This window comes from Cervus canadensis, chromosome 1 (assembly GCF_019320065.1).
Source record: "Cervus canadensis isolate Bull #8, Minnesota chromosome 1, ASM1932006v1, whole genome shotgun sequence".
Lineage (NCBI taxonomy): Eukaryota > Metazoa > Chordata > Mammalia > Artiodactyla > Cervidae > Cervus > Cervus canadensis.
This window is the reverse complement of record NC_057386.1, coordinates 36,447,791-36,459,765: the sequence shown is the minus strand read 5'-3', so window position 1 is coordinate 36,459,765 and position 11,975 is coordinate 36,447,791. Positions and strand designations below refer to the sequence as shown.

At 40.7% G+C, this 11,975-nt stretch overlaps 2 protein-coding genes across 2 annotated transcripts; both read right to left on the bottom strand.

Moving 5' to 3' along the window:
* Positions 1–895: 895 nt before the first annotated feature.
* Positions 896–1,834, bottom strand: LOC122448032 (olfactory receptor 1A1). Its single transcript, XM_043478949.1, has one exon. The coding sequence runs from the start codon at positions 1,832–1,834 to the stop codon at positions 896–898; it is 939 nt and encodes a 312-aa protein (XP_043334884.1).
* A 6,554-nt stretch (positions 1,835–8,388) lies between these two features.
* Positions 8,389–9,327, bottom strand: LOC122447976 (olfactory receptor 1A1-like). Its single transcript, XM_043478822.1, has one exon. The coding sequence runs from the start codon at positions 9,325–9,327 to the stop codon at positions 8,389–8,391; it is 939 nt and encodes a 312-aa protein (XP_043334757.1).
* Positions 9,328–11,975: the final 2,648 nt, after the last annotated feature.

Below are 11,975 nucleotides of genomic sequence, written 5' to 3'. Positions count from 1 at the left end.
CTGGAAAATCCCACGGACAGAGGAGTCTGGCGGGCTACAGTCCCTAGGCTGCTAAAGGTTCAGACATGACTGAGCAACTAAACAACAACAACAGATAGTATCTAGTCTGATTATGTCTGTCATTGCGTGCATACTTGCTAAGGCTCTTCAGTCATGTCTGACTCCTTGTGACCCTACCCTATAGACTGTAGTCCACCAGACTTCCCTGTCCGTGGGATCCTCCAGGCAAGAATACTGGAGTGTATTGCCATTCCCTCCTCCAGGGAGTCTTCCTCACCCAAGGATTGAACTGGCATCTCTTATGTCTCCTGCATTGGCAGGCAGGTTCTTTACCACAAGTGCCATCTGGGAAGCCCCATGTCTGTCATTATTAGATTACAATTCTGAGACTGATATTTTCATTTGTTCATCCTACTTTTTACCAAGAATTATTGGATACACTTTATATAACTGAGGTTGTAAAAGGTACAGTGATATAACAGCTCCTGCCTCAGAGATTTGCAAGCATAGTAGGGCTGATTAACATCATAGTCCAATTAAAATTGACATTCAAATAGTGATTTATATCCTTCAAACCATGGACTTCTGTGATCCTCACACCTGTGACAGTGGTGGGACAGGTATTATTATTCCTAATATGTAGATGTAGAAGCTGAGCTTCAAACCTTCTCAAATTTACTCTGATAATCAGTATCTTTGCTGGGATAAGAACCTAATATTCCTGGGCTTCCACTCTGCTAAATGGACAATGATGAGTACAGAATGATCTATCATAAATTGATTTCTGAGAAGAGGACTTTCTAGCTGGAAAGAGCAAAGACAGCTTCTTTGAGAGGAATGATGGATTTCCAAATGCACTCTAAATTCTAAGGGCAGTCTCGAATGTAGGATGACCTCACATTGATTGTGAGAAGATTCTCCTGCTGAAGAGTTTCCCCAGGGCAGCCTTCATGTCCCGATTCCTCAGACTATAGATGAAAGGATTTAACATTGGGGTCACCGCCATGTACATCACAGTTATCACAGCGTCCTTTAGGCTATAACTAGTCAGAGGGCGGAAATACATGCCCATGACTGTCCCATAATACAGAGAAACAACTGTGAGGTGGGAACCACAGGTGGATAAGGCTTTGAGCACACCTTTAGTAGAGGGAACCAGTAAGACTGTGGAAAAGACCCTAACATAGGAGATGAAAATGCACAGTAATGGCACAGAGAAAATACCAACTCCCAGGTACATCATCTTCACGTTAAAGTGGATGTCAGAACAGGACAGCTTGAGCAAAGGGGTAATGTCACAGTAGAAGTTGGCCACTTCCTGGTTTCCACAGAAGGACAGGCTAGCTGTGAGCACAGTGTGGGGGAGGGCATTGGCGTTTCCAACCACCCAAGACCCGATGACTAGCAGGACACAGGTCCATGGGCTCATAATTGTTGTGTAATGAAGTGGGCAGGTGATGGCCACAGCTCGATCATAGGCCATTGCAGCCAGGATGTAACTATCTGTGTTACCCAAGGCAATCATGAAATACATCTGTGTTAGGCATCCTCCAAAGGAGATGGCTTTGGTGCCCAGGAGGTGGTTGGCCAGTGCCTTAGGGATGGTTACAGAGGAGAAGAAGATGTCAACAAAGGAGAGGTTGGCAAGGAGAAAATACATGGGGTTGTGGAGGCGAATGTCAGAGCGAATGGCCAAGATGATGAGCAGGTTTCCAATCAATGTGATGGGGTAAATGAACAGAAAAAGTAAGAAGAAGAAGTCTTCCTGTTTTTGCTGGCCAGTAACTCCCAGGAGGATGAAATTGAAGGTAGAGGACTGGTTGTCTTCTCTCATGGATCCTTCAGCAGGAAAGGGGAGAGGAATCCAGAATTATTAGTGTGGTGACTGTGTGTAATGATCTTTCTTATCCACCGTTTTTGACTCACATGACCAACCACCTCTACAACTTAGTTAACTAAATCTGGAGATAACCAATATTTTGGGGGAAATATCTTTATTGATTAGTAGGACTAATCAAGAATTACCCCTGGACAGTCATGAATAAAAACTGAACAGTCTGTGAATCAGAGGTGCCCATCCTCCTCCACCCCAGAACCGTCCTCACCCAACATCTAGGATTTAATCAGTTAATAAATACTGATTTTTACATTGCATGTGCTACTTTGTTAGACATGTGGAAAAATTGCAAAATGTATAAGAATTTCATCCATGTATTCAATATAAAAGACTGACTTAGATGCTAAGGTGCCATCGCAGATCACAGAGAGAGATGATTTCTGCTGAAATCTTGAAGGGAGAAGTAAAAGAACCATATGTCCCCAGGAGAGGAGCCAGGAGATGCATCAGCATGAACGCTATGAACAGAGACCCTGAGTCAGAGTTCCAGGAAATGCTGGGCTGCTGAAATCCATTTTCCTGGAAAGTGTTTATGTTCTAAGATACTTGTCTCATGAGTGTGAAGATGCTGAAGGCAGTTTTTCAGAAGAAGCCAAATTCTTCCCTGTGGCATCAAGGATAGTAGTTCAGGTGAAAGAAATGCCCTCTTAAGTGCTTTGATCTCTTGTTGCTTTGTCAGAGAAATAACTTATTTTTCTTAAGGGGTCTGTTAACATGCACTGTTGAATATGGGAGTGCAAGGTTTGTAGCTTCTCTCTGAGGCAACAGGCTTTTGTGAGTTCATTTGCATGCATGCATGTGTACGCACACAGAGTATTATTTCTGGAAGTAGCTGAGGAATGGCATAACCAATCCAAAACTACCCCTTCCTCACCCAGTTTTCATGGATAAGGGCCCAAGCATAACCATTGTCAGAAGGGGAGTGTCTCTCTCCCTCTCTCCTCTCTGTCCCCCCTCTTTCCTCTCTCCTCCCTTCTCTTTTTCTGTTTATTCGATCAGGAGACCTTGGGTTCTGAATTCAGGCCAAGGTTTGGGTCCTTGTTTTGTCTCTACATCTGTGAAGACAATTCAATTCACCCATCTTTTTCATTTAGTAAAATGACCATAATTCTGCTTACCTCTCCTGGTGTTGTGAGGGTCAAAGGAGATTATGCATGTAGTGCAGTTACTGGCTATTTAATCCCCTAGTATCCCAGGGACGGCGGAGCCTGCTGGGCTGCCGTCTATGGGGTTGCACAGTGTCAGACACGACTGAAGCGACTTAGCAGCAGCAGCGGCATTCCTGTTGTAAAAAGTTTCTTCTCCAACATCCACAGCTTCTACCTGGGGAGTCAGCTCAGATGCTTCCAAAAGGGACTTAGTCCTGTGGCCTTCACTCCTCTTCCATGAATGGAGAGTTTACAGGCAGCCGGTCCAGTCAGTACCTGTTAGCTTTCCTTTCTGGAGGCAGGCATGCTGGAGAATGTGTTAGCAGTAGTCCTAGAGGATGGTCTCTGGTCCTGTGTTTCTGAGGCAGAAGACACAGGACTGGAATGATTTGGAAAGAGGAGCCCTGAGTTTTCCCGCTGTGGAGCAGAAGAGCCAGAAGGAGTTGGCCTGGATGAGGGCTAAATATGACGACTCTAGTTTTCTCCTCAAGGAAGCAGGATGGGTCATATGATAGAGAAAACTGTGAGTGGTTCACTAGGTTATAAAGTCTCTTGAAACATGACTCTCCTATGTCTTAATTCGGGCCAAAGTCAGAGTAATTGTTGAGACTCATTACATGCTGTGCCTTGAGGGGATACAGTCGTTCTCATGAGTAATTTTGTCAGAGTTCTTTTCTAGAAGGAATGATGGGCAACAGTTTCCCAGAGAGTGTGTCTCCAGGGTCCAGGCCTTGAGCTCACCTATTCTGACCTCTGTTGAAATATGGACCCTTGTCCTCTGCTTTAGCACAAACTGGAACCATCCCTTGGGATACAAGAAATGTGGTGAAATTGAACTCCCGGGCTTTATCCTAGGCTATACTGAAGCCTTTCTGGTGTTAAATGTGCAAAGAAGAGTAATTATATTTCACCTTTTATCTGTGATTTGTCTTAGGGGAGGCTATGAGGGAAATTAAACTTTCTTTTTTCTTGTGCTTTGATAGTAAGTCTCTGAATGTTTTAGATTCTTAGAGAAGAAAAGATTCCAGATGTTATCTAGTCCACCTCATGTATGTCTCACCTTTTTAACAGCCCTGATTAGTGGTCATTATGCTATGATTTAGCCCCTTCTGTAGTAGTGAGTGGTCTGTAGAGGACCATGGTGAAGGCTGTGAGCTCTGACTGGGTTTCAGTCCAGGCTCTGCCTCTTTCGGGCTATAAGTAACTTTGCATAGTTATTAAATGTACTTATTCATTTCTGTGGGGCTTCCCAAGTGGCACTGTGGTAAAGAATCTGCCTGACAATACAGGAGATATAAGAGACATGGGTTTGATCCCTGAGTTGGGAAGATCTAGAGAAGGGCATGGCAACCCACTCCAGTATTCTTGCCTAAAGAATCCCATGAACAGAGGAACCTGGAGGGCTACAGTCCATGGGGTTGCAAAGAGTCGGATGCAACTGAAACGACTTAGCACGCATGCACTCATCTGTATAATTGGAATAACAAAGCAGCAGCAACAACATTCTCAGAAATTTGTTATGAGGATCACATGAACTGATATCTGAAAAGTCCTTAAACCAGAGCCTGGTATATAGTTAGCACTTAGCAAATTTTAGCTGTTATTTTATTATCTCTGTGCCACTTTTTTCCTCCTGTAATACCACCTATCAACTACCTCTTTTACTACTAGCCATGTAACTGTTGGATGACTCTCCAAAATCTTCAGATTCTACCGATCTTGAAACATATGCTGAATTACATTTTCCCTTGGAGTTGTTTCAGGTTACACCATTATATTTGCTGTGTTATTACTGTTACTCAGATCACAGTCCACTGTCTAGGACTTGGGCTTCACAGACGTGGATAATATAACATCTCATAATATAACATTTCATCCTCGTAATCACACTTTTTCTTTTTATGTCTTTTTCAAAATATCTTACTAATTCCACTTTTTATTTTCTGAGGGCTCACTGTGGGCAAGGAATTGTGTAATGGCATCAGAGAGAACTATGAAGAAAACCATGTTTTAACCTCAAACATTCAACTGTTTCTATGTAAAGTGGCTGCAATTTTCCTTAGCTTATAAAAGGATCTCTTACCTCCCATGTGCTAAAGAGAAAATCCTGTGGATTGTTGCAGAGGCTAAAATGTACTGTCTGTTATAAAATACCAAGCTTTGTTAAATCTCTTCTAAAGATACTAAAGAATGATCTATGCAATATATTTGCAGAATAACAGAAGAGGAAAAACACCTTAAGTACTTGGATGAAAAATTGTATTAGAAAGTTCTTTAAAGAAGGGAACAAAAAAAAAGGATTTTTTAAATTTTAAAATATTTTTAAGACCTTTAAAATAAGAGAGTATGAGACAAATAAATTTCGATGAAAATGAAATTGACATAGAAACAGCAAACAAGTGAATAAGGAACACTGCATGATTGTACTTGGCATTTTAGGCAGAATTGACAACATTTCAGAAAATAAATGAGCAGTATTCAGGACAATCCAGAAATTGTCTTAATCTCTCCAGGCGAATTATTTGACAGCTCTCCTTGGAGATATGAACATTAGATATGTGGTCTTCCTTCTTCTGAGCTCCAATGTTCTGGTTACACCACCTTTTGCCTTTTGCTCCCTTGAGATATTGTAACTTCTTGCAGTTTTTACTCTGGGTTAGCTCAGCATTTTCTTTTTTCATCTTTAGTCTCTTTTAGGATATACTAATATATTAATACTATATATCTAATTGCAGTAGTCATGTACGGATGTGACAGTTGGACCATAAAGAAGGCTGAGTGCCAGAGAATTGATGCTTTTGGACTGTGGCATTGGAGAAGACTCTCGAGAGTCCCTTGGACTGCAAAGAGATCAAACCAGTCAATCCTAAAGGAAATTAACCCTGAATACTCATTGGAAGGACTAATGCTGAAGCAGAAGCTCCAATATCTTGGTCACCTGATGCAAACAGCCAACTCATGGGGAAAGACTTTAATGCTGGGAAAGATTGAGGGCAAAAGGAGAAGAGGGCAGCAGAAGATGAGATGGTTGGATAGGATCACTGACTAAATGGAAATGCTGCTGCTGCTGCTAAGTCGCTTCAGTCGTGTCCGACTCTGTGTGACCCCATAGACGGCAGCCCACCAGGCTCCCCCGTCCCTGGAATTCTCCAGGCAAGAATACTGGAGTGGGTTGCCATTTCTTTCTCCAGTGCATGAAAGTGAAAAGTAAATGGAAATGAACTTGGGAAAACTCCAGGAGATAACGAGGGACAGGGAGGACTGGTGTGCTGCAGTTTATGGGGTTGCAAAGAATCAGACACGACTTAGTAACTGAACAACAACAATCTAATTCCCTGTGTTAAATCTTCTTTTTTATTTTATTTTATTTTTTTTATGAATCATGTTAATTTCCAAACCACTTTTAAAAAAATTTTTATTAGTTGAAGGCTAATTACTTTACAATATTGTAGTGGTTTTTGCCATACATTGACATGAATCAGCCATGGATTTACATGTGTTCCCCATCCTGAACGCCCCCCCACCTCCCTCCCCATCCCATCCCTCTGGGTCATCCCAGTGCACCAGCCCCGAGCACTTGTCTCATGCATCCAACCTGGACTGGCGATCTGTTTCACACTGGATAATATACATGTTTTGATGCTGTTCTCTCAGATCATCCCACCCTCGCCTTCTCCCATAGAGTCCAAAAGTCTGTTCTATACATCTGTGTCTCTTTTTCTGTCTTTCATATAGGGTTATCCTTACCACCTTTCTAAATTCCATATATATGTGTTAGTATACTGTATTGGTAAACTTGCCATTCATTTTTTTTTTTTTAATTTTTTTATTAGTTGGAGGCTAATTGCTTCACAACATTTCAGTGGGTTTTGTCATACATTGATATGAATCAGCCATAGATTTACACTTATTCCCCATCCCGATCCCCCCTCCCATCTCCCTCTCCACCCGATTCCTCTGGGTCTTCCCAGGCCATTCATTTTTAATTTAACTTTTTATTGGAGTATAGTTGACATTTACAACACTTAAAATGTTGTATTAGTTTCAGCAAAATACATACTCTTTTTTTTTTTTTAAGATTCTTTTTCTATATAGGCCATTACAGAGTACTGACTAGAGTTCACTGTGCTATACAATAGGTTCTTCATAGTTAGCTGTTTTTTTAAAAAATTATTTCCTTGATTGTGCTGGGTCTTTTGTTTCTGTGAGGGATTTGTTCTGGTTGCAGCGCATGTAATGCTCCAGTTTCGGTGTGTGGGCTTCTCATTGCAGTGGCTTCTCTTGTTGCAGAACTCTAGAGCACTCAGTCTTCTGTAGTTGTGTTGTGTGGGCTCAATAGTTGTGGCTTCCGGGCCCTAGAGCACAGGCTCAATAGTTATGGCATACTGGTTTAGCTGTGAGATCTTCCTGGGTCAGGGATTAAACCCATATCTCCTGCATTGGCAAGTGGATTCTTTACCACTGAACCACAGGGGAGCCCCTGGTTATCTATTGTATATGTGGTAGTATGTATATGCCAGTCCAATCTCCCAGTTTATCCCTCCTTCCTTATCCTCTGTTAACCATGTTTGTTTTCTACATCCCTGAATCTAGTTCTGTTTTGTAAATAAGTTTATTTGTATGATTTTTTTAGATTCCACATCGAAGTGATATCAACCATTTTGTGGCAGGTAAATCTTCTTATTTAAACATACCTGTTATGATTTCTATCCCCAGAGTGAGTCCTTTTTGACACTCGAGGTACATAATGGATGCAATATCCACTATGATTACATATAATCCTGATTATATTACAGTTTAGAGACCAATGCTTCATATATTTTGTTTTCCACCAGTATTCATTGGATGCACTTTATATGACCAAGAATGTGAAAGGTATGGTGGTACATTAAGACAGCTCCTGCCTTAAGAGGCTTGCAAACTGTAGAGGTGATTAGATGTAGTAATCTAATAATTAGCATAATTATATAAAAAATCTAATGACATTTGAATAGTGATTTATAGCCTTCATAGTCTGAACCATAGTGATCCTTGCAGCTTATGACAGTGACTGGGCAGGTATTATTATTCTTTACATGTGGATGTAGAGGCTGAACCTCAGTCTTTCTCACTTTTCCTCTCATGGTCAGTTGTTTAATTGGGACATGAACCCAATATTCCTGCCAAAGCAAAATGAAATATACAAAGTGGTGATTTGAGTAACGTGGCTCATAGCTGTTACAAGATTTCTGAGGGGAGGAATTTCCAGAAGGAAAGATCTAGGCAGCTTTTTGGAGGGGATGACGTTGGGGATGGGTCTCCAGATATACCCTAACTGGTGACTGCAGTCTTCAGTGTATGAGCTCATGTTGGATGTGAGGGTGTTCTCTTGCTGAAGAGTTTCCCCAGGGCAGCTTTCATGACCCTATTTCTCAGAGTATAGATGAAAGGATTTAACATTGGGGTCACTGCGATATACATGACGGTTATCACAGCATCCTTTAGGCTGTAGTTAGTCAGAGGGCGGAAATACATGCCCATGACTGTCCCATAATACAGAGAAACAACTGTGAGGTGGGAACCACAGGTGGAGAAGGCTTTGAGCACACCTTTGGTGGATGGAACCCGTAAGACTGTGGAAAAGACCCAAACATAAGAGATGACAATACATAGTAATGGCATAGAGAAGACACCAACTCCCAGGTACATCATCTTCACGTTAAAGTGGATGTCAGAACAGGACAGCTTGAGCAAAGACGTAATGTCACAGTAGAAGTTGGCCACTTCCTGGTTTCCACAGAAGGACAGGCTAGCTGTGAGCACAGTGTGGGGGAGGGCATTGCCATTTCCAATCACCCAAGACCCAGTGACTAGCAGGACACAGGTCCGTGGGTTCATAATTGTTGTGTAATGAAGTGGGCGGGTGATGGCCACAGTGCGATCATAGGCCATAGCAGCCAGGATGTAGCTATCTGTGTTAGCCAAGGCAATCATGAAATACATCTGTGTTAGGCATCCTCCAAAGGAGATGGCTTTGGTGCCCAGGAGGTGGTTGGCCAGTGCCTTAGGGATGGTTACAGAGGAGAAGAAGATGTCAACAAAGGAGAGGTTGGCAAGGAGAAAATACATGGGGTTGTGGAGGCGAATGTCAGAGTGAATGGCCAAGATGATGAGCAGGTTTCCAATCAATGTGATGGGGTAAATGAACAAGAAAAGAACGAAGAAGAAGTCTTCTTGTTCCTGATGACTGCTAACTCCTAGGAGGAAGAAATCCAGGGCAGAGGATTGATTTTCTTCTCTCATAGCTCCTTTGTTAGCAAGGGAAGAAAAGAAACCAGAATTTTTAGTGAAGTACTGTGTCTAATATATTCTTTATTCACCACATTGGATTGCCTGTTGTTATACTTGGGTATGCTAAATTCAGAGATAATTAATATTTGGGGAAAATGATCCCTTTTCATTAATCTAATTGTCAGAGAGCCTTTGACACATGCTAAGAAGATCAGTGATGCCCATCTGCCTGATTCAAAACCTTTGATTTAATCATTTAACAATTGAATTTCAATTTGTGTGTGCTAGATACTTTGTAAGGCCTTGTGGAAAAACCATGAGCATGTCAAAAATATGGTTGTTTATTTACTCGACATATATAACATAGTCTCTGCTCTTAGGGACCTTATAACTTCATGGAGAATCCTAAATGTCACAGGATTATTGTACATGAGAGGAAAAGGACAGTGTTTTAGAGTATTTGAAGAAAGAACTTCAGTACAAAGAATGTGTTGTACATGGAGCATCCTGGATAATTAGAAACTGTACTACTGACTGATCCCAGAGCCCAGGTGGTATCAGGTGTCTGCCCTGGTGTTAGAAGGTTGTAAATCAAAAGATGGGCTTCCCAGGTGACTCAGTGGTAAAGAATTCACCTGCCGATGCAGGAGATGCAGGAGACACAGTTTCAATTCCTGGGTGGAGAAGATCCCCTGGAGTAGGAAATGGCAACCCACTCCAATATTCTTGCCTGGAGAATTCCATGGACAGAGGCGCCTGGTGGACTGCAGTTCATGGGGTTGCAAACAGTCAGACGCGACTGAACGACTGAGCACACATATGCAGATCAGAAAGACAACTGGGAATAGGTCCTAGCAAAGCAAGCCTAGTAAAATCCCTCCTCAGGTGTTCCATTTTTGAAGTGTATGTTTTCTACTACCTCTTGGTAGGTTTTACCTCTTTTCCAAACCTTTAATTATATATAAGCGCAACACTTTGTTTTGCCTCCCTTTTGTTATTTCTTTTGGTGACTCATTCAACCCCATTGTGGCTTCAGCTACTGCTTAGTAGACTGTCTGATCAACATCTGTACACTTGATCTCTCTTTCCTTTATTTCCACATTTGTTTTACTGTGACATGTCTAAGAATCCCTACACACTGCATATACAACCTAAATAGTTTGCAAGGTTTTTTGAAAAGGAAAGCCTTCTTTATTTTTATCTCTTCCAGAGAGACACTTGTGGAATAGTGTTCATTTTGTGTACCTATAAGTTTACACTCAGTATTTCTTGAATTATACCCAGGTTTATTATATGGGCTTCCCACATGTGGTGTACTCCTGGGCATACTCATCCAGTTTTCCCTTAACCTCTACATCCGATCTTGTTGATTTAATTTCAAATAATTGGTCTATAACCCAACTTTTCTATTTATTGTCTCTGTGCTTTAGTTTTTTTAAATTAATTTTTAACTGGGGTATAATTGCTTTAGAATGTTTTAGGTTCTTCTGTACATCAAAGTCAATCAGTTATACGATACATATATTGCCTCTTTTTTTAGATTTCCTTCCCATTTCGATTGCCAAGGAGCATTGAGTAGATTTCCCTCTGCTGTATAGTAGGTTCTCATTAATTACCTATTTTATACACAGTATTGTGTATATATCAATCCTAGTCTCCCAGTTTACCCCATCTCTGCTTCCCCCATTGGTATCCATTGTTTGTTCTTTATATAGTGTAATATCGCTTATATGTGGAATCTAGAAAAATAGTACAGATGAACTTATTTGCAGAGCAGACATAGAGACTCAGTGCTTTAGTTTTGACAACCATCATTTTCTATCTGATACATTATAATTTATAAGTATAAATTCTGAATGGGAGTATATTATCAACTCTAGAATTACAGTTATTGCTGGAATGATAAGGAGAAAATTGAGATTTGAGATGGAAATAAATAGAGTTTTGAATGTATCTAATATTTATTTCTTTAAAGAATTTGAAGCCAGCTGGATCGCTTTGCAGTACACCTGAAGTTAGCACAATACTGTAAATCAACTATATTCCAAAAAAATATGGAGCAAATTTGACCAAATCTTATTTTTGTTAAATCTAGATGATAAGTTTTTTTGATGTTATACTCTGTCATTATGATGTTTTAATAACTTTACAATAAGTAAATTTAACTTAAAATATAGATTTCATAGGTTGGATGATCATTGGGTCTAGAGTATAGTCTAGAAGTTGGTGGGGTGGTTCAAATCTATTTTTCAGTGAAAGTAGGAGATAGAATGTTCCTTGTGAAGAGGTTAAAAATAAATGGAAGTTATTTACACTGGGAATGGGGACCCAGGGCCAAATACAATGCTCATCTAGGCTTATTTATAGAGAAGCTGCTTATTGAACTCACAATTATATTATAAAATAGAAGTGTGATTGTGTCTATCTCTTTAAAACCATCATTTTCTACATATCACCTAATAGATGAAGTCTAAGTTTCTTATCATGGAAAAAATCTCAAGGACAAGTTGTTTAGACAGTGAAGGGTACCTTCAGGCAGAACCACATGTTGTATATCTTTATCAGAAGCTGAGAGTTCAGGCAGGGGAATAAGAAGAATTCAATCAGGAAAAGAAATTTGGGGTTATACTGTGGGGAGTTTTGACCAACACAGGTGATTT